At 32.9% G+C, this 24524-nt stretch overlaps 1 protein-coding gene across 1 annotated transcript; it reads right to left on the bottom strand.

The window, feature by feature from the left end:
- LOC143917205 (putative multidrug resistance-associated protein lethal(2)03659) lies at positions 1–24170 on the bottom strand. The gene is made up of 25 exons (XM_077438677.1): positions 23995–24170; positions 9831–9921; positions 8427–8512; positions 8198–8342; positions 7084–7291; positions 6774–6996; positions 6536–6692; positions 6260–6462; positions 5791–6178; positions 5571–5713; positions 5329–5481; positions 5057–5250; positions 3986–4177; positions 3713–3912; positions 3477–3628; positions 3169–3395; positions 2945–3095; positions 2630–2860; positions 2424–2541; positions 2092–2331; positions 1835–2021; positions 1585–1757; positions 1411–1510; positions 1194–1334; positions 1–1108 (listed from the first exon to the last, which is right to left on the bottom strand). The coding sequence occupies exons 2-25, from the start codon at positions 9908–9910 to the stop codon at positions 1043–1045; spliced, it is 4158 nt and encodes a 1385-aa protein (XP_077294803.1). The 5' UTR covers positions 9911–9921; positions 23995–24170; the 3' UTR covers positions 1–1042.
- Between the last annotated feature and the right edge of the window lie 354 nt (positions 24171–24524).

Genomic DNA, 24524 nt, shown 5'->3' with positions numbered 1-24524 from the left:
GATAAAAGACATTTATTGAATTTTTCATTTAAATACATATACAATTTGTATTATAATATCCATATTTTAAATTTAAACAATAAATTTCCATCTATCATTTTTATAACAAAAATATTACATATAAACGTAAAATACAATATATTTTAAGTACCTATGTGTATTAACATACATACATATGTATGTATATAAGGTATATACATAAAAAAATCTTAAACTTTAATGAGTGTCAGATTACAATGGTATATCTGACATGGACAGAAATCACAGATAAACAATAGCACAAGTAAAATTAGTATTCAAATAAATGCGGCATATAAAAATAAGCACTTGTATTTAAAGACATCGATACATCAAAACATATATTGTTTGAAGATACTTCCATAAAAAAATATACAGTCAAATCTGTATATATCTCGTATAGACACCAGTACAAAGATTAATTAAGTACATATTTATTTTAAGTATTTTGTAGAAAATTTACCAAACATTTAGTAAGATGCATCAAAATTTAAAAAAAATTAAGTAAAATTTATAGTAAGTACTGAGTTAAAGTAAATTTTAATTTTAAAAATTGTTTTTGCAATGTCATTGATACTTTAAAAGTTAACAACACAGGCACTGTATTCATCACATATGTATAATTAAATAATTAATATTAACATTATATTGTAGAAAATGTGACCTAATGGAAACTGTAAAGTTTAAATGGTAAATTTCAGTATTTAAAAATAATCTGGAATAAGCACAATTATCTTAAAATCAATACTAACATAATAAATAGATGAAATATGTTACAAAAATATTCAACATCATGTTGTACAACTATAATAAAAACGACACATCGATTCAATAAATTTAAGTTTATAGTAATAAAAATATATGTAGTTACTCTTGAAGGCTACCCATATTTCTAACAAATTAAACTAAAACAATAAAATACTGACGACTGGCATACATGTTTATTCATTATCACAAAGCTTTAACATACCATTTATTATGTTATAAACGCATTCGCAGATCAATTAATTATGAATGAAATGCTTTAAGTATCTTTCTTCTCCAAAGTTATGGCTTTTGCATTATTCTTACTATGTAAGTTTTCATAGCACTGAAAATAAATTAAAACATGTACAATTATGTGTATTTTAAAATATAATTCAAGAAGTCATAGTGAAATATATGCATGTATGTACCTGTTTTGCTATTTCAATAAGAGATTCGCTCATAGTTTTTCCAGTTTGGTTGACCATACTTCTGAAAACACCATCTTCATTTTGAAGAAGTATATGTGGATGATCAAACTCTACAGCCGTTCCAGCATCCATAACTAAAACCTAAAACAAAAATCAATAATTAAAAATTATTGTAACGCTAATGTATAATGAAGATTCAAATTAGAAGAATACTTACTTTATCTGAATCCATTACTGTATGAAGTCGATGAGCAATGGTTAAAACGGTGCAATCTGCAAACTTGTTCCTAATAGTCGTTTGAATTAAACCATCCGTCCTAAAAACCAAATAATATTAAAAAAATATCCAAAAACATAAATATCAATTTTTACAGGATAATTGAATATTTACTGTGGATCAACATTAGCAGTGGCTTCATCTAGAACCAGAACACGATTTTTTCGGATTAAAGCACGAGCCAAGCAAACCAATTGACGCTGTCCAACGCTGAAATTAGATCCACCCTCAGACATTTTTGAATTTAATCCACCGGCAAGATCTGTTACAGCATCTTTTAGTTCAACCTACACAAAACAAAATTAAAATTAAACATTTTTTAATCGAAATCATTTATAATTTGTATACAATTAAAATATCTCACTTCTTCTAAAGCTTCCCATAATATTTCATCACTGTATTCATCGAATGGATCCAAATTTTTTCTCATCGTACCAGAAAATAGAACAGGCTCCTGCGGAATGATTGATAACTTGCTGCGAAGATCGTGTAGGCCAATTTCACCTGTATCAACTCCATCTATATCAATAGTTCCTTCTACATACGCTAATCTAAAATAGCACAAAATTCTAATTAAAAATGATCTTTATTTTCACAGTTGTGTAATTGTGAAATTTGTACCTAAATAAGGCACTAATGATTGAAGTTTTGCCTGCTCCAGTACGACCTACAATGCCAAGTTTATCTTTAGGATGTAAAATGAATGACAGACTACGAAGAGCTGGATTGCCATCAGGAGCATATCGCATCCAAACATTGCGCATTTCAAGGGCACCTTTTTCGGGCCAACTTGGACGAGGTTTTTTACTTCCTGTACTTTCCAAAGATGCTTCCTTTTCTATATCATTATATTCAATCACTCTGAAAAAAGAATAAAATAATATGAAAAAATTTAAGATATTGAACAGTACATACATTGATAGCGAGTGCTTTTATAATAAATAAAAAAATACCTTTCAACACTCGTCATTTGATTTTCAAGTTCTGTACTTTGCCGCATTCCCCATTGGAACATTCCAGTCAATCCCATTGCTTGTGTTATGGCCAATCCAACGTTTCCACCAAGATTTTCTATTTAGTAAAATTAAATCACCCATTAAAGTAGTGTAAAGTACTACATATGTACATATATATAGCTTGATTGTACAGCTGAGCTTACCATCGCCCATGACAAGGAAACTAAGAGTGACGAATCCAATGTAGATCACACAGACAAGATCCAACCAAAATCCAAAGGCACGTGAAGTGGCTATGAATAGATACCATGCGGAGCTATGTAAATCTTGATGATTGTCAAATTCTTTCGAGAGCACGTCTTGCGCTCCGAATGCACGAATCGTTGTCATCCCCTGAAGAGAAGCGTTAAGATGGGAAAATACCGGACTCCTAGCTAAAATTTGTAATATTCCAATTAATACCCCGATTGCTAGTTACATAATTTAAATATAAAATTTTCGACACTGCAGGAACTTACTTACTCCCTCGAGACGTTTCACACTTCTCGACGTGGAAAGATAGTATATTCTGAGAAGATAGAATATAAAACCAACGCCCAATGTTGGAATAAGCAGCCAATAATTCACAATCGCCACAACAGTAATGATACCAATAAGAGATAAACCAATCTGTAAAATAATAATTCGTTCATATTATAATTATATATACATTATCAAAATTAAATAAAAAAGAATAATTTACCTGGAGAACGTCTATGCATGCACTCGGAAGCACTTCATCGATTGAACCCATATCTTTTGAAAAGCGATTCAAAATCCGACCGGACGGATTGGTGTGGAAAAACCTCATAGACGCTCGTGTTATAGAATGGAACATATTATTGTGTAAATTGATAGATGCGCGCATAGCTAGCCAGAAGAACATAAATGAACGACCTAGTGTTATGATAATCAAAGATATGACGATTCCTGGAAATGAAACATATTCATAATTCATATATTCGCATTAAAATTGTGTATGTACAAAAGAAACATTATCATACAACATACCAGTATAAATGTAAATGAAATCGGCTCGAGTTAAAACAAAACTTCCAGTATTTATCAAAATGTTACCAAGGCCGTCGTAGACAGATTGGGTATTATTAGATGTCGCATTATTATTAATTTGGACGGCCATTAAATTTTCTTCCATATTTACCCTAAAATCGGATAGAAATTGTTATTAATAATAATAGGTATTATGTGAATAATACTTGACACATTCATGTATGTAGTTTAGTTACCAATAAGTCGTCCAGTAATCTGCACCAGAAGCCAACAGTTGAGACGCAATTGCTAAAACCATCAGTATGAATATAAGAGCACAAGACCCGGCAGCACTAGCATATGCTCCGTAAATTTTGCTACCCACAGCACCTTTACTACGCTGTTCTTCTTCGTTATCATTATCGGCTGGATTTATAGTTTCTTCGACCGAATTTGTCTAGCAATAAAATAATATTAGAACATCGGAGCCCAGTTCGAACAACATTAAATGATAATTGCGAAATACTAACAGAATGAATACTCAAATGTCGAACAAATTCACGGCTACTAGTGTCGCTCTCATGATCGCCTTGCGCTTCTTTAGTCGGAGACTGATTTTCTTCAGTATCTGACTTGAGGAGTTCAGCGAAATCGAGCCCAGACGCTTGGAGGGACTCGAACGTACCTTCTGCAGCAATCGCACCATTTTTCAAAATCACTATCTGAAAAAAAAAATTCAATATTACACTAATATTATCCAGCAGCATAGCTTGGTGGTTGCGTTAATGCTAACCACCGAGAGGTTGCCAGGTTCGATCCCGTGGGTTGACCTCGATTGAAAATAACTTATTCCGAGTATTATCTGTAGGGCTGCTGGCTAGACTTAGTCAATCGTTTTCAATCAGAGTTTGCCGATTTATCTGATTTCAGTGTTGAAACGGTTCCTCATCAAATTAGCAAAAATCATCCTACCCACTATGTCACTACTATTTGAATAGGATTTCAAAATTTATATATGTACAAGTTTAATAACATAGAAGTCACTCAGGGCAATTTTTTTTGTCCCCCCCCCCTCTACTTTTGTCATATTTGTCAACTTATAACTTGATAAGAAACAAATATATAATATTATATATGTTGACGATGTCCTCTTGACTGGCGATGACGAAATGATCTCAATTTATTTATGAATTATGTAATATAACTTTAAATACAGTAAATAGGGATCTCTGTATACATACATATGTATAGAAAGCTTTGTCTTAAATGCAACTTCCGCTTTCACAGTTAGACTTAAATCTGGCCCCACATTATTGCTTTCAATACAAAGTGCCTAGAAAGACTAATTTGTGACACGACGAATTACAAAGAATGGTTAAAACCTTTTAATGTTATTGGAAAATTTGTCAACTAATTTGCTGCCCACTCATATTGTACTAGTTACTGCAAATTTGACATTTTGATATTTTATGGCAAATATTTTGCCTTTGCAGCGCCCGGGGTATCGGTACATCCTTAACCCCCCTTCCCTTCCCTCCTTGTTACGCCACTGCACTACTCATAAATGTCTTAATTCGTGAATAGCAAAAATGGGTACATACATGATCAACTTCATTTAGGTATTGCAGTTGATGGGTGATCAGAATCCTTGTTTTCCCACGCAAGTAATTAGAAATGCAATCTTCGAATAACTGACGTCCAACATGAGCATCAACAGCTGACAAAGGATCATCGAGTAAATATATATCGGCATTTCTGTACACTGCTCTGGCTAAATTTATTCTGGCGCGTTGTCCTGAAAATACCATAATTAACTTTTCTAGTGATATTTTAACTAGGTAATGAGACAAGAATACGAGGACGAAGCACTTACCACCGCTAAGACTTATACCCCTTTCTCCGACGACAGTCTTATCACCGCGCGGAAACAGAGAAAAGTCGCGTTCGAGTGCACACTTTTTAATAACCAAATTATACCGAGTCCTCACCATGGGTGTTCCAAATAAAATGTTTTGTCTAATAGAACCTAAATGAGAAAAAACCATGAAACATACTGATATTGACAATAATATTCTGAAGACATGAAGTCATCATAATTCTCAAGACTTGACGTACCGACAAAGAGCCACGGTTCTTGTGACGCATAAGCTAGGCTACCGTTTACTTCGACTGAGCCACTACTTAAAGGAAGCTCTTTAAGGATAACATTCAAAACAGAGCTCTTTCCAGATCCGACCGGTCCAATTACAGCAACCAAACTATACAAAACAAATATTTGTTATTACACAATCAATTTATATACATATATAAATAAAAATTCATATATTGATTATACCTTCCAGGCTTAATTTTCATAGTGAGATCGATTAGTGTGTTTTCAGATTGAGCGACAGTCCATTTGGCGTTAATTTTGTTCAAATAAACACCACCATCTCTGGTTTGATTGACGTCTCTAACTTTTCTTTTAATATCATCGAGGGCTTCTTTGCTCTCTTCTTCGTCTAAATTTTTATAAGTGCCATTGCCTTTTAAATCATCATCGTCTGGAAAATCGTCTTTCACAAGATCCTTGAATTTCATATCAGTCAATGGTTTTCCATTTGTATGATCTTTTTTATCACTAGAACCGCTCGAGTCCGGAATTGGTTTGACTGTTTCCTCGTAGAGCATAAATTTCTGGAGACGTTTTATAGAAATGGAAGCTTCGGCCATTTGCGCTATACCTATATAAAAATAAATTCAATCAGAACGAGACATTATATATTTATAGAGTAATTTACTATTACATATAACGTAATATTTACCTTGAGGGAAAAATACAGTCATAGTTTGACGTAAAACGTTATAGTATGATGTGATTACGAAAACTTTTTCGGCAGTAATATACTCTCCAAGAAGTACATAGGCAAGTATGCTAGCGAATAGAGAAACTCGAGTAACAAACATGATAAACGAAATGAGAACACCTCTTATGTAGGATGTAGCGCGAATTTCTTTGATTTCGCGCCTGAAAAATAACAATCATCATAATTACATACGTATAAGACAAAACTGTATGTAACTATAATAAAATATCATACTTTCTAGCCATATTCACAAGGGCAGCAAAAGGATCCTCCCAAGTGTACATTTTAATGACTTGTATGCCGCTGATGATTTCGTTCATGAGACGAACACGTTCATCTGTACGGAGCGCAGTGCGTAATCTTAAAATTGACGTTCGGTTTCCAAGCCATGCTAAAATTGAGATAGTTACAATTATCACTTAAGGTTCCTTGAAATTTCTTTTAATTTTTATTTAGTATATTAGATTTGTACCTTGTAGCGGTATGAACATGAGCATGAATGCAACACCAATCAGTGCAGATTCGCCTATTTCCTGCCACATCATGTATGTCATAATAATTGTACCGAGTGGACCAATCCAAAGATAATGCAAAAATATGATGGCAGTATCGAATCTGTTTACATCGTTTGATAGTAGGTTAACAACCTGACCCACGGTCGTTTCTCCAAGTGCAGTTTTCGATAACTTCAAGGACTAAAATGATATATTTCCACATTAATCAATCCTATGTACTTATCTTATCTAAATACTAATGAATATTCATTGCGATAGTTTATTTACTTTTCGATAAATGAGTGAGCAGCAAGCGACACGGAATTTCATTCCCATATGTAAGATTCCCATCATATACGGGTGAGTTATAAACACGTTTAAAGCCGAACAAAGTACAACAGCACCGGCATATATATAAGCTTGGTCTTTTGTAATGGTCGTTTGATTTGGCATATAGTATGCAATAAGGCGTCCTAAAAAGATAGGTTGTATAACCCTAAAAAAATAAAAATTAAATTAAAAAGAATCAAGAAATTGAAAAAACAAATATATAAAAACAACGTGCAAAATGAAATAATATTTCAATAGAAAAATTCATATCACAGAACCATAAATAGTATGAATAAAAAGGTCAACAAATGTAAAATCAGAAAATGGTATAATAAAATCCAAATAAAATGTGTTTTTATTTCAGTTCGACAATTACATGTAAATGTGAATAAAATGCTCATATCATATGATATAAAAATTCGATTATAAATATTTGCCATTAAAGATTGATGACTTTGTACATGAAATAAAACAACACTTTCTAAACGAAAAACGATGGACAAAACTATCACTAAACGTGATATTTCCGAACTAAGATGATTTGTCAGCAATATGATTGTGCAGCGGAGAAATAAATGTAAATACCTAAAATGCATGCTACTGACACAGGCAAATACTAAAAATCATTCATGTACATATATTTATTTACATACGAGTTCATAGACATCAACTGTTCGGATTCGTTCATCAGTGAATTGCGTGAAGTTAAATTAGAAAAAAGAACATTATCGTAAGTATAATTAACAATCGGCGAAGAGTAAATGGGACTTTGGAAATTCCTTCCCACGTAAGAGTCGTAGTTCTGCAAGCTAATGGAAGTATTTTGCCCTTGAAATTTAACACTAGCATCTCTAAAGTAGGTCTGATCGAAATATCTGATGAGAAGACCTAAAAAAAGGGGCTGATGGACTCTAGAAGGTAATAAAAAATCATGGCACTGAGAAGTGATTTTTTACTACACAATTTAATATAAATCTATTTATTATCAAATAAAACAATCGCATTTACTATAAATATTCATAGAGTAAATGATAATACTAAAATTATGTATGTATGTACAAAGTAATAATACCTTAATAAACATTCCATTGCAAATAAGATCATTCCAAACATGGCACACTCCAAGCCGTAGCATCTTACCATTACCCGTAATAAACTAGGAGACTTTTTTTTCGCTTCATCGTCCCACAAAACTTGAAACTTGTCACCGAGAGAACCTATACATCATATAACATATTTAGATAATTCAAGTTAGTCTTAATTAATTTTAAAAAAATGACTACGTTTTAATTTTAACTTACTTGAAGTGTGTTCTTTTAAAGGTTGATACAAATCATTTATTTCTAAGTCTCTTTTATACCCTGTCCAAAATAAAGGCGAGGTCCATCTAAAACAGATTCAAAAATATAATTATAAATCAATACAATTAGATTTATACAGTATGAAAAATTTTAATTTCAAACATGAAACAAAAATAAAACAAAAGTAGACAATGCACGTGATGATACAAAACACAATTTACATAACAAATTACAAAGCGAATTCATGTTGACAATTTTTAAACCGAGTAATTAATTTTAATAATGCACAAATAAAAGACAAAATGTGGTCAAGGCTTGATGATTATACAAATTTCATAGGCATTTAAAAGATTGACCTATTTTGTCTTTTTCACAAATTATTTAATCAACATTTACATAGATACTTCAGTAAAAACTACGAACAGACGACAAAATGTCTATACCCTTCAGGTATAATCACAGATTATCTAAACACAATCTGCTTTAGATCGTCGACTTTGGAGAGTCTTCAGTTAATATTATGTATAAGATTTATTATGAGCATTTATAAGAATTATAAATAGGTTTTTGAGCTCTTTTTCCTATTATGCCGTACATTAACATCAGAATAATATAATACTTTGATTACTAACTATAATAGAAAATGATCATTAGATCAGTAGCTATTAAAATAGATGCATTGTGAACATAATTTAGTAATAATAAAAGGTTGTGGCTATTTGCAGGTACTATATCTGCAAATTATTGGCTATTTGCAGGTACTATATCTGCGAACTATTGGTTATTTGCAGGTACTATATCTGCGACAGGCGCAAAGCCTTCTGCGCATGCTCGTGAACTGTCACTGTCAGCGTATTTACTGTTCAAATTTTGTTTTAAGCCTCTTAAAATTTAGTTCGAACTCGTAAAGTGACGTAGAGTAAAAAATACATTCCAAATTAGTTAATAGTATTAATTTTTAGAAAATTATTATCATATACAACGTATAATACCTACATACAAGTACAAGCCGCGATCTAGCTATATGATATATTATAATAAAGTGCGAAATTTATTTGCCTCATGTATAATGAACGATTGATTAAACAAGTCTAGCATACATTAAATGTAAGAAATTATAATTGAATTATAAGTTGACGCGCATGCGCAGAAAGCTTTGCGCCTGTCGCAGATACAGTACCTGCAAATAGCCAATAATTCGCAGATATAGTACCTGCAAATAGCCACAACCATAATAAAAAGCATTTAAAAATCAAGATAAACGAACAGACGAAAATTTTATATAAATTCTAATCGCTTCAATAATATTACTTCTATTTTACAAAAATTGCAGTAAAATTCAATTACTTTTATACAAGACTACACATGTACTTGTCCATAGTAAAATAATTTTGATATACTTACGCAAATGTGAGGGCTGAAAATGGATTACAAGTTGCTCTAGGATGAGGTAACCTCCCATCCTTCTTTTTGCCATCATCCATTGTGAATCAACCTAAACATAAACGAGCAAGTGTTTAAATTACAAACATATAAAAAATAAACAATGATGTTACAAGAAAGTAAATAAGTAAACATAAAATATGTATGTATGTATAATAGTATGTATATATAGGTAGTTCTAATTCTTCGAAAGAAACGCCGACAGATTACATACAAGATATATCCACTAATCCAATCAATTAACACTAGCAATCTCAAGTGTATCAGTTGTCCCATCAACTTAATACACATCGGTAGTGTGTACCACTTGAAGTAATGGGACACATTAATGGATGGAATGTGAATATTTACTTTAATATGTATTGGATTCTTTGAAATATTACATCAGTTTTATTATATAATGATAACCAACGAATATAACACGTCGACGAGTAGATTGCGATCCATATATATTATAATAACTACAATATTTACATTATCTTGTACACAGTCACAGTATATATTTACATACAAAATTAGGTTAATGACATAGTGTCGATTCCATTTTTTTTTTTCAAAAATGCACCCTTAAAATGAAACATTCACTCATATAACGTTTGGCGTACAATGATTGATCGAATGAGAACAGTTTACAGTCATTAACAATATCATAGAGCTTATCGATAATTATCTCGTTTAATTATGATTTTTTTTTTTGGAATTTAGCTTGGTTAAAAAATACTAATACACAGTACGTTAAAAAATGCAAATACACAACTCAATTGGCTGTCCATACTTGTAATCTATAGAATGGTATTGTGTTCAAATTGCCAATTATGTATGAGCATTGACATTTTGTTGTTATGTGACACTCCTTTAACCGTTACGAAACTGATTCACCGAACTAACGTTTTATCCCTGGATAAAATGAAATGTGCAGTTAGAATTTACAATATATTATACTTTAGATTTCTTTTCATTAAATACACGAATCCGAGCGTAGTTTCATCATGTAAAACATTTATATTATTTACCATATAGTAAATTTGTTTTGGAAAAGGCTTCTTATTTCAAGCCTTCTACAGTGGAAAAAAGAGAAAGTGGGTAGGTTGATAGTGCTAATTTTGTATTGAACTATCTCAATAATTATTGTCAGATACAACTAAGAGAGAGAGAAAGAGGACTTGAACGGACGTTACACAAAATCAAATGCAATAAAAAAGTACGGAACGCTGTATGCTTGGCATAACGAGGAGAGATAGGAAACGGAATACATGGTGAGAAGTATGACAAGGGTAGTGGATTTAGTGGAGAGAGTGAAGAAATTGAAATGGCAATAGACGGGTCACTAGAAGAATGGACAAAAGAAGTACTAGAATGGTACCCAAGAGAATGTAAAAGGGTGAAAAGAAGTTAGACGAAATTAGAAAAATGTGTGGGGGTGAGATTGATGAAAGTTGCGCAAACCAAAGACGAATGGAAATGTGTAGGAGAGGCTTTAATCCAGCAGTGGATGATGAACGGCTGTAAATGACGATGAAAACTGAGAGAAGCTGGTCGACCCAGATTTTATAAGGAAGGCCGATAGACCTATTCGTAATCATAGAGAAAATCAAATAACCTTTTCAATCTACCTATACTACCTCTCAACTGAGACTTACATTTGCCAGGAAGGCGCATTGGGGTTTACCTGTTAGGCCTTCCTGGTTTATATGTATGTGTATGTAAAAATGAAAAAAAAAAATATTGTTTATGGTCCATTTTTAAATCTACCTTGACTACTACCAACATATACATTATTTAAATTAGTTTCAGGCTAAATGTCCTGAAATTATCTCAAAAATAGTTGAACAACTTAAATTACACCTTTTCCAATATATCAGTTTTTCCAATATATCATTTAAAAAAGGTAAAAAGTGAAAGGTGTGTTTTCCATCGTGATTTACGTTAAGGAGAATAATGGGCTAAAAGGGCGCGCCGAGTGGCCTAGAATTACATTACATTACATATATGCATGTGTATATTCCGTGAATGTCTGAAAGACAAATAAGTCTACACGAACGCTTATCAATAAAAGAGTTCGTTAATCGATTTCCAAAATTGAAATAAGTTTTTTCTCTGTAAAAAGAATACAAAAATCTTATTCTATAGGATACAAAAATAGACATAGTAAAATAGGGCTCAATTCGGCTCGTACAGAATGGCACGCCCGCGCAATAAATGAGAAGAGTTGAATTTAAAAAAAAACATTCATTTTTTATACACAATGTATTGTAACGCGATTCAATTTGATATAATCAAAATGTCTACCTATCATTGTGAGCATGCGTTGTATTTATAAATTAACGTAATTTCACGACAAATCATAATTAAGACCTTGAAAATATTCAATATATGTATATACATAATTTCGTATCCTCAATTTCAGGTAACTGTGACTAAAAATACACAAAATTGCCGAATTATCAGAAAACGCTTCGATACACGCATACACAATTAACAAAGAGTTGATTAAGTCAATAATGGTATTTATTTGAGAATTTCCTCAACGGCTAAAAAAAAATATATTTCAAGAAAGCTGAAAGGTTTTCTCGTCAGAAGACAAAATCGATAACTTCAATCAATTAACGAAACTGGTAGTTATAACGACACAATAAACACTAATCGATATGGAATTGTAACTTGACGTGCCATTGAATTGTATATTCAATTAAGGGAAGAAAATCTCCATTCTATCGATTACAGTCGAACTTACATTTTTCGTTTGGAAAAATGTAAGTTCGAGAAGAATTTTCAATCAAATTAGTATGACACGAAAAATGGGCGTCCACGGGTCTATACATAAATCCCCAATTCTGCGACCTAAAAACGACATTTGACCTATGAGTTGTGTACAAAATCTGGGTCGAAACGAGGTCGAAAACCCTAAAAGTGATACAAATGTATACATAGATGTATCAAAAACATTTTGATACGAAATAATAATGATACGACGACAGCATGTAATTATTCTGAATCTATATGGTTATCAATTAGGCAGTCTTGTAAAAAATTATGGAGGGTACCTAATAGCAGTAAGCTATAATGACGTGATCAAATTGATGGCATTGTATATTTTGATAATTTGGTAAAAGGTATCAAAAAGCTATTGCATATTATGTATATCAGTAAAAGTATGTATACATATATTAATAATCAAAAAATGCTTGAAATAAAAAAAAGTTTGAAGATGAACATTTAAAAAAAAATACGAGTAAACCAAACCGAGTAGTTCGAACGAGTGGCTTGGACGTTACTCGTATCGTGGCAACAGGTGATCCGACCGTTTTTGGAGGCTGACATCCGACCCGAGTAAGTCGGACCGCGTTAAATTTTACTCGTATCGTGTCAACACGGTAAAAGGCAGATTCAACAAATGAGGTATGTTATTGTAAATAGGTTTTTGATCTATTTTTCCTATTATGCTGTACATTATCATTAGAATAATATAATACTATGATTACTAACCAAATTAAATTAAATTGTAAAAAATAGAAAATGATCAGTAGATCAGTAGCTATTAAAATAGATATAAGATGTATTGTGAACATAATTTCGTAATAAAAAGCATTTAAAAATCAAAAATATGAGGTATGTAAACAAAGTAATGAGACAAGTGGCATAATGCTGGGTCTGGCAACATTGGTGGCTTCCCGTTTGGCGGGGAGGTAGGCCGATATCTAATGCGTTTTCGGTACTAGTTTGAACTTTGTATAGTTAGTTGGTGGTTTATAGTGATTTTTCAGACTTGGGCATAGTGTGACGGAAACTTTTACAAAACTTCAACAGGTCTATGGAGACAGTGTTTAGTCAAGGGCTTAGGTTTTCAAGTAGTTTAAGGCATTGTTGGAAGGACGAGACTCGATTGAAGGTGAAACTCGCAGAATAAGCAAGTCCAAGATCAGAAGCATGCTGATTTACTCTTTGTATGTGTCAAAGTCAATCGATAAATTAGCATTTTTAACGAGAAGTTAGTTCTTGAAAGATTTCGAAAATGGGTAGTTCGTGTGAAACCAAACAGCTGGGTGCAGTTGGGTGCAGTCAAGAGCAGCTGGGTGCTGCATGACTTCAATTAACGAGTTTTTGGCGAGTAAAAACATCCCTGTTGCTCCACAGCCTTAGTCCTAGTGACTTTTTCCTTTTTCTTTACCTCAATGACACCAATTTGGAACATTGGAGGACATTGAAAAGGCCATAACCGACCTGCTGAAAGCGGCTCCAGAATCTGAGTTCCTGCTATAAAGAGTTCCAACGCTGTTTGGCAACATTGAAGGAGACAAAGTAGAATTGCAATTTCAAAAGAATGCAAAAATTATAATAAAAAAATCAGTCTCATTACATTATTTGCACACTTCGTAAGTCGTAGTATAATCTAAGCAAAAAAACTATTGTAAATATAAAAACGGTAGTATTTTTACAACACATTGTAGCAATAATTCAGATAAGAAGCTGACGTTAATTTTACAAGTAATGAGATGAAGACACTTTCGTCAACGTAAGTAAGCAATAAAAAGTTAAATGATGTAAATGAATTTGTAAACGGAAGAATATTTTTTTCATTTAGTCTCAAAATACAACATGTACATACATAGATGTAACCTGAAGGCAATGATTGATGTTGGATTCAGTATTCCTTTAGGTACTTGTTCACTAGTAAGGCTCACGCTTCGCTGCGACATCACATTTTGACACTATATCAACATCCATATGTCTTAAGTGCTAAAATAAATATTCGCACGCGTTCCTGAAATTTATACATACACATGTCTCAATAACTTTCATACCCTTTTTACTTATTTAATAAAAATGGCATCTATGAATCTTGAAAAGATCCAACAGACGAGGAACGAACCGGGACTTTATGGACTCATATCTAGCCGAGTTTATCTGGCAAAAGAAGTTGGATCGACGGTGACCTCTTCGAGACTATTCAAGACATACATGTATTTGTTTATACACTTCAGAAACGCACGCGAATAATTTAAAGCGTAATTATTCGTTTTTGAGCACAAAGCGTGAGCCTAACTGGTGAACAAGTACCCTCTTTTACTTTTTCAACATCTTTCGAGTGGTTTTGAGATGAATCTATCAACTTGTATAAATATATTCATGCCACGAACAAGGATGGGTGATGATATACAGGGAGCGTAAGTATAAATTTGACATTAAAAAAAGAGGTCGAATTTTCGAAAGGGCGTTATATGACGGACTAGTTAATAGACAATAGCTAAATGAAAAGTGACAAAGCGGTTATTATAATTAAACATTAAACACTTTTATAGACAGTTGAATAATGAATAGTAATTACAGTAGAATTACAAATAATAAAGTTAACCACATCGATTACATACATAGTAGTCATTGCAGTTAGGTCTTACGCATCACAGCGTCATATAAGAACGAATAATAGTTCGTCGAGTGAATAGTCATCACTTTTATTATTATTATACACGATATTACAATTGTTACGAGCGTAATGACTTCCGTTCAATGTCAGTCGTCAGGATAAACCATCATCGTAAAGAATAAAATGCGAATGTGAAAGACTTGAAACGGCACATCAAATCGCTCCTGAGATGATCCACATACTGGCTCGATTCCCAAACAAATTTCTTTTGAAAATTAGTGATGAAAACCACTGATCTTTTACATATCCAATTGTAAGATAAACATTTTTTGGCACGCGGTTATCATCTTTCAATCGAACTAAAGCACGGCAATTGCTATTGCAGCCATATAAACACACTCCATTGAGATAGATGATAGTCGTCGATTGATTTTTTTTTAAGTATAAAATCGTACTAGCGTGGTGAAAATCTTTTCGGAAATGATAAAAAAAATCAATATCATCAAATCATATTCGCAATCGGTTTACACATCGCAATCGAGCACGCCGGTTGACATACTCAAGTGTCTGATAAACTTATCGCGAATATGTTATATTAAATCAGTGGTTATGAATGAATTACGAGGGGATAAATCATTATCTTTATTGGCATGTCAACTTTTTTGTTATCATTGAAATGTTTGCGTACGTTTATTTGCATAATATTTATTTATTTATTTATTTTAAACAGACCATTGTGGCATAACAGGAATTCCTAAAGCGCCACAATGGTCAAAAAATATAACACAAAAAAGAAAAAAAAAAATTTAAAGGCGAAAGCTTGTACAATTACAAGCCTGCCCCCTACACATAGTCTCGCACCTCTTGGCTTTCAATACGGTTCATTTTAATGTGCCAATACGATTTTGACACAACAAAATTAAAAAAATTAAAATAAAAGATGATTGTTAAAACTATAATATTAACTTGGCAAGTAAAGAAAATGTAATCATAGAAGATCTGTTGTAAGACTTTATCTCAAAGTACATAAAGCTGTACAAATATTAGGATTACGGATGAAAAAATTTCACCACATTTTTTCATTAAAATTGGGAAATAAAGATTTAACAAGATTTTTTCCTGTAATGTTTTCCACATATTATAAACTAGCTGAACCCGACATGCGTTGCAATGCTATAATAACGCATGCAATTCCCGTTCCCGTTCCCGTTCTCGTTCCCGTTCCCAATTGTCGGGAAAACGCAGGCAGCGAACACATTTGAAATTATTGCGTTGCAATGACATTCATTCCCGTTTTTCCCGTTTCCGTTCCTGTTTTTCCCCGTTTTTTTTTCCACAGTAATCTTCCCGGACATGCATACAACAAATCCTGAAAGTTCCATCGTAATCGGTTCAGTGGTTTAGGAGCCTATTCGAGACACACACACAGACATTCATTTTTATATATTTTTATAAATATGTGCATGTATACAATTCTATAATACATACAAACATGTATTTATTAATAATAATATTTTTTTAATATACATACATACATGAATATGTTTTATAATCATGACTATTACAGCATTTTATTTGTATATACTAATTTCACGATTTATTATATAAAGTATAAATAAATTCATTAATAAATATTAATCTATGATAATAAATATGAATTTGTCTCCAAATTAATGTCGATGAACTGCAACGGCATTCCTGTGCAGTCATTAACTTTTATCAGTTTGTTCACACAGCAAAACGTTCATTTGAGAATCATTACAGGGACTCGTATTCACTTTTAATAAAATGCATCAAATAACCATTGTTCGACACGTTATCGATAAAATTGATCCAAAAATTTTGGTCACCCGAGTACCGTGACATCAAACAGTATCTCTGCCAGAGGGAATGTAGTTGGGAGATACACGTGTGCCATACATATGACATTGACCGTGAGCTAATAATATCTGTGTATAGGTAGATAAAAATATACCCAAACAATACATATACAAATTTGACAAGAGGTCAGCATGTCTCCCAGTCATGACAAAATTATAAATTTAAATTTTTCTCAACAACGGAACGTTATATTTATTGTAATTATTAGTACCAAACAAAGCTCAAAATGGACGGGAGCGCCGTTCTCTTTCGTGAAAAATCGAAAATTTCCAAACCCTTTCGTAAATTAAACATTAAAATTAAATTAAATAATTTGCCAATATTTCCAATTGTGAGTCGTAATTTATGATTCGCGAATCACAATTGTTGACTGTAAATGAAATGCTTTACATTTTGATTCCGCCATACATATAGGTACAATCGGATTAGGCCGAGTAGCATCCCAGAGACTGTGTGACCGTTATAATTGGTTTCGAGGATTATCTCCAGGCTCGGCTAACAATGAGATACCTCCGAATGCACTTAGCGGGGGTAGCGGTAACTAGGTCGCATTCCGGAAGAGTTCTCAGAACGCACAGCGGTAGCGTGGGACTGAATTCCGTGGCACATCTAGTACGTGACCATAACAATAGATAAACAAACCGGACGTCGAAGATGCCCTGAGATACCTTTTCTTTATAAGGATGTACTTATAAAGAAAATTCTTTATAAGGATGTACTTATAAAGATGGCGATACCAAGACATTCTGGACGGAGCACTGCCAGTGCGTGTATCTCCTTAATCACCAATAAATGCTGTGAAACGACTTTGGCCTTTTACTTGGGTCCTCCACCCACCCCAGACGCAACACTATTATTGTGTTTTTAACAAGCTGGGTGCACAAAAATTACTTGAAAATAACCGATTTTATTCAATTCAGGGTTTTATGACTACATGTATTTCAGCAAAAATTTTCAGTTTGAGGCATTTCTATGAACATTTCTAATAAATCGGCATTTCTATGAACTTGCAACAAGCCGGTCACCGAATTCAATTATTTTCTTTTAAATTTCTTATTGGAACTATATGTAAATTACTAAGGAACCAAAAATTAAAAAATGTTCAGTCTTGCATGTCCCTCTGACGAGAAAAAAAATTAGCGAATATATCAAACTCATCAGGAATGATTAATTTGAGAAACTCTGACTCATCACCAGAGATCGGCGGCCAAGTTGCTTTTACCCACAAAAAATGGTTCACTATTGTCCTATAAAGCAAGAGAGCAAAAATAAGGTTCACAATAGTGAATCATTTTTTGTGGGTAAAAGCAAATAGGTCGCCGATCTCTGCTCATCACTAGACCGCGGATAGAGACCGTGCTTTTTCCAGGAATCGGGGCGGTTTGGCTCTATTTACAAAGCTAGAGTCCAAAAAAAAAAAAAAGGTTCGGCGAACCTTTAACAATGCATTTACAACAATTGAACAATGAACGTCGCGCTCTGGGTCCACTCTTTACTCATCACACGCTTTGACTTCAACTCGTTTATTTCAAATAACAAAAGACCATTCAATCAGTGTTCAAAGCAAGAAAGCAAAAAAGATTGGTTTAAAGAAATTAACAATAGTGAACAATTTTTTTTATTCGAAAAGAATCCAATCAACGTCGACCTTTGCTTACGACTACCCAGTCTAATAAACATATTATGTAAATATCAAAATCGTTAATCGAAAAAAATCTAAATATAGAGACTTGCTGTTACATGCTGAAATACGATAGTTATGTAAGTCGAGGCAAACTCCTTTAGATTTGTAGAGTGCTTTGGTGACATACAAATATTTCTTAACGAAACCGATGAAAATGATTTCAAACTCAATGGTAAACAATGGTTTTTAATACTTCTGTTCATAACAGACATAATGAACCATCGTAATGATTTCAACGAATGACTCCTAGGAAATAGAATAGAAGAGTTCATGTTCGAATTCCTAGAGGAAATATTTTGAAAAAAAAGAAGAATAATCTTATTGTCATGTTATCAACTTAAGGACATCACTTCCTACAAAGTTATCATCTTTGAAATAAATAGGCTGTCAGTCCACATTCGGTTCTACATATTTATTTAAAATTTGGACCATTGTAGCATTACAGGAATTTCTAATGCGCCACAATGGTCAAAAATATAACAGAAAAGAAAAGAAACAAAATAATAACTAAAGAATATGTATGTACATACAAATATGAGCAAATATGTTCATGTGATATTTATTTTAAATAAACTTAGGAGTGACTTAACTACCAAAAATTCAGATTCTTTTATTTGTCTGAAGGTAACTAAATATAAACCAGACTTGACTAAATTTAAGTCACAGATTCAGAATCAGGGAGTTATTGATAAAGAAGAGAACTAAAACAAGAAAACTTTCATAAATTTATGAACTAGAAAATTGTGTATATTTTTATAATAATTAGATTTATTTGTTTCGGTTTTTTATGTTTTGGGTTTAAAATTTTGTAATTATTATCTCGATAAAATGTTTCTAAAAGACTGTTTTAAAATGAAAATATCCACTGACTCGAAACATCTTCTCAATAGTCAAATTTTGTTTGATCTTGACCCGTAGCCAAAAAAGGTTGCCGATGCCTGCTCTAGAACGGACGCATGACACATTAATTTACAATAAGTTAAAAAAGCATACATGTTAATTGCAAAAACCAAATGCCAAACCGCAATAAGGCGAATTAATTTACAAAGTCCATAAATAACAATGCATCCTACAGATAGTTGGATTCATTTATGCATATGTAATGAAAAGCAATGCATCGTATCACTGCCAAATTCCCAAAATCATCGGATTCTCTGATGTTAGTCAACCGTAGAACTTTATTAGCCACGTGGAAATTATCACCACTTGCCTTTTGAAGTTTATTGCTTATTAATATTGTACTGTCAGTTTATTTATTATATTATATTGCAACACTTTTACGATCGAATTAAAATATTTTCGGATTTATAACGGCTACCATTTATCGGCCCGGTAAAATAGCCCTATTTCCAGACAAATTAGGTATTTATCACGACATAATATGGAAACGACCATCTCTAAAACATTTCGCCCTGCAAATAAAAAGAGTGCCCCTCTCTAAAATAGCTCACACGACCCAATCGGGGTCCGCCCGGCAAATCAAATGTCAAACGGGTTGCCAGTAACAAAAATAAAATTTCCATATATTTTAATGTAATATAGCAATTTACATTTTAAAAATTATAATTAATGCTTATTTTTTTTAATAAATTCACTATCAATTTTATTTCTGTTACTGGCCACCTATTTGACGTTTTTTTTGCCGGGCGGACCCTGATTGGGTCGTGCGAGCTATTTTAGAGATGTTAATTTCACATTAATTGTCGTTTTGACATATGTCGTTTAATTTATTTTTCGGCCGTGCAAAAAATAGTATCTCATTTATAACGACAGTGGTGTAACGTTAAATCGAAACAAGCTACATATGTTATTATCTAGATATACGTACATATGTAAATACGTTACACATGTATTTGTATTCAAATATTCAATGGTTAGAGCAGAACAATAGGGTCGACGATGCGTTCATAAAAACTTATGACAGGGGACAATAAATTCGCGACGAAATTCAAATAAAAGAGCAATTTGCACCACAGGCATTTTTATAGTTGTAGTCATATAAATATATAAATGTATATCACAAAATAAACATTCCTCCCTGCATTAAACATTTTTCCATGGGAGTTTGTAGCATCACATTTTCTAATGGTTGCATAACAGCAACAAATCAAATTGCGGTTTTAAAATTAGTCTCCCGATAATAGTGTAATCACGATTTGATGGTTTTTTTGCGACAATTTTTTTGCAATAAAGAAGATTCGAGATGGTCTAAAACTGATTTAATAAATATAAATGAAACTAAAAAGATCTTTGTTTTTCATTGCGAATCGTCCTACATGGCAAAGAACAAAAAAAAAAAAAAAAACAGATCAAACAAGCAAAGACTAGTTGGTGGGTGTATAATATACACTGTATATACATAGCTTTATTGTTTTACAATGCGATTATATTATATTTGAGATCGCAGGTATATATACACAGAGTTGAAAGGAAAAGAGAAGACGGCACAATTTGCAATGCTTTTTTGTGTCAACTTAGCGGCATGCAAAAAAATAATGAGCATGCTCGACGACAGGTAACTGTAAAAATGCTAAATGTTGAACTTAAAGTGCACAAAAGAATACATGCATTGTGTTTTTTTTATTATTATTTAAATATCACGGCACGTGTAGATCTAAATTGAGCAATATATGTCATGAACGAGAGCATTAATTGTTTCAATGAAGAGGCGTACTTTGTTCAACAGATCAATCTGATAGAAACTGAATGCATACATAAGATAAAAATGCTAACGATGTCGGAATTAAACGGCACAATTATTGCACCATTTATATGTATGTGCCTTTATTATTTTACGGGTACCATTTATCGGCCCGGCAAATAAAAATAATGCCCCTCTCTAAGACAGATTCGGTTTTTGCCCCGCAAATCAAACGTCAAATGGGTTGCCAGTTGCCACTAGCAAAAATAAAATTTGACAAAAATAAAAACCGACCCTAAGGGCCGGGCCGCACAGTGCAACTTTGTCGGCCGACTACATAGTTGCGCGACACGAAAAAATGTATAGAAATGTGTGCGACAAACAAGTTGACGGGTGTGGCATGTCCCATCTACCTGCATGCATTGGTCTGGTCGCCCTCAACCAAGTTGTTCGCGAGTTGAGCGGTGCGGCCCGGCCCGAACAACCAAATCTTAAATGAATAGGGCCAACCCTAACTCAACCTAGCCCTTAAATAAATAAGTGTTGGCTGCCAAGATAATACGATTACCCAGTGAAAATGCAACTGGTTAAGATTTTACTAAAACGTAAAATTTTATTTTTGTTACTGACAACCCGTTTGACCTTTGATTTGCCGGTCGAACGCCGATTCTGTCGTGCCAGTTATTTTAGAGATGATAATTTGACATTAAATGTCGTTTTGACATTTAATTTATTTATAATTTGTCGTGTAATTTATTTTACAGCCGTGCCAAAAATATTATCCCTTATTTTACTCCTTTGCACATATGGTACATTAGTAATATCGAAAAAGGCATTAAATATAATCATCATTTACAGCCATTCACCATCACTGTTTTGGGCAATTCGCATCCATCTCATCCCACACATTTTTATAATTTCATCTACTTATCTTCCTTGTGGCCAGGGCCGTGCCTAGCACATTTACAAATGTGTGCAACGCACATAGGCGGCCGAAATATAAAGAAAAGAGAGCCTAAAAAATTATATTCCTTAAAAAATATAAACAAGACATCGTACTTATTAAAATGCATATGGGTTGTCTTGTTTTATACTTGTGGATTGCTGTTGTAACAACTTATAACACACCTTAACTATAATTCGGGGGAAATAACGGGATAGCAGGTATAGCTTCAATCCGCATAGAGTGCATTAAAAATCTTAGCGTCATCATGTTTAATGCATTCAAAGATCCTTTTGATCAAAATCCATTGATTGAAGATCTTTTTCTTCAACAAGTGGTATTTTTTTAAATTTAAAAACGGTGTTCATTCGCCCAAAAACACTTCATCCAAATTTCACACGTCTCTTTATTTCCCCAATCAAATACAATATGCATAAAATAGAATTCCAAAAATAATACTTTGTAATAAAATAAGTAGATGAATCGCTGCCAAAACAATCGCTACCTACGACTAGTGTAAATGATGAGATACATACATATTATATTGGCAGTTTACACACTTTCGATTTATTAAATTTAGCTATGTATCTACATAGAAGCAGAACGAAATGGTTATCTCTTCTATTTTCAATGTTTTGGCTCGTAACTTCAGAAGTTGAGAAACGTGTGAACCTATATTTAAATTATAAATGACTGCTCGACCAAAAGCAAATTTAATCTAATTATGAAAAAAAATCAACATGTATGGTTTTTCCTCTTGTTAGAATCATATGCGAAGTTTTTGTCGAGTAAATTCGTGAATACAAACAATATTAATCGTATCAAATTTTATATAATGTGTGCTACAATTAGCAAGGTGCAAAAGTAAAGGGCCCAAGATGAAGGGGGCAGATATAAAACTGATGAAAAAAAGTTTTTTTTTGTTGAATTTCTGATAAAAAAAACTACGCTTAATATTAATTTTACTTTCCTGAAAAGTACAATTTATTCTATAACCTCTTTTTTTATATCCACTTGCATATGTATGTATGTAAACATTTTGAATCACGCATGCGTTCCAAGAAAAATCCAAGGTGCATTTAGTGGAAAACATTCTGACTAGATTAGTAACGAACTCACAAACCATGAGCCAGTTTGTAAATTAAATGCACACATTGAATACTATAAATTGATCACATTATCGAAATGAGTCTCATAAAGTATATACAATGTAGTTAACATTCACAAAAAATTGCTCATTAAAATGAACTTACCGAAGAAAATCAATAAAATTTACATAATAGCAATTTATCGTAAAATTAAACATGCATCTTAAATGTCATGTGCTATATTTAAGTACATAGAGCCGATGCTACAATGAACAATATATTATAGAACTAACTGCAGAAAGTTTTAATTGTAAATATGTACGCAATTCGATGAAAAGTTCATGCAATTGTGCAATAATATTTTCCCAAATAAATGAGTACAACTTTGTGTATAGACAATGAATACGTATGTAAGTATGTAAAATGGAGTATGGAGTCAACTGTCAACAGGATACGAATTACAGTCGATTTATGCGAGTTTGAGGTTATGTGTGGCAAGTTGAATGCGAAGGGGGCGGATTACCTAGCTGGTGGCGATAGAATGTGTGAATGTGCGAGTCGCAAACGTGGACCGGGGCGAAGGCTCGCAACTAGGGCTGCTGCAGCATTGAGTCCTCTTAGATCTTCGCCGATTCGCCGCCAAAATTGAACGACAACAACACCGACCGACCACCGCGGCAGCCAAACACAAACTAATTCATCTCCTTTTTCCCAACGTGACATAATTTATAACAAAACGTATTAAAACACAACCATTGCCGACATTATAGTTTTCCCTTCAAATGAATTCACCTTATCTGAATAATGAATATTTTAAGCCAGGCCGGGTCATAGCCTTCCCAAAAACTCGTTCTACTTCTCATTGTTTTCTGTCGGATCTCTTCAACTGTGTATTTCGGTCACATTACATATTATACATATCCTTGAAAGTAAAGTCCAGACAGAGGTTGTAACTAATCAGTAGCTAAACTAATATAAACTTCAGACTTCTTATTGCGGGAGTTTAAGTAGGTTTGGCTTATTAATGAAATATGACCCGCTCATCGTAATCTC

This window comes from Arctopsyche grandis, chromosome 9, assembly GCF_051622035.1.
Source record: "Arctopsyche grandis isolate Sample6627 chromosome 9, ASM5162203v2, whole genome shotgun sequence".
In the NCBI taxonomy this organism is placed as follows: domain Eukaryota; kingdom Metazoa; phylum Arthropoda; class Insecta; order Trichoptera; family Hydropsychidae; genus Arctopsyche; species Arctopsyche grandis.
The sequence above is the reverse complement of the archived record's forward strand: the minus strand, read 5'-3'. Positions and strand labels throughout refer to the sequence as shown.

Bases quoted from the DNA above. Each gene is read 5' to 3' on its own strand.
- LOC143917205 (XM_077438677.1), bottom strand. From the start codon at position 9,910: ATGGATGATGGCAAAAAGAAGGATGGGAGGTTACCTCATCCTAGAGCA. The intron at 5,714-5,790 runs GTATAATCAATA...TGTTTTGTATAG, and splicing joins ATGAAAATTAAGCCTGGAAG to TTTGGTTGCTGTAATTGGAC. The intron at 1,109-1,193 runs GTACATACATGC...ATTTATTTTCAG, and splicing joins TTATTGAAATAGCAAAACAG to TGCTATGAAAACTTACATAG.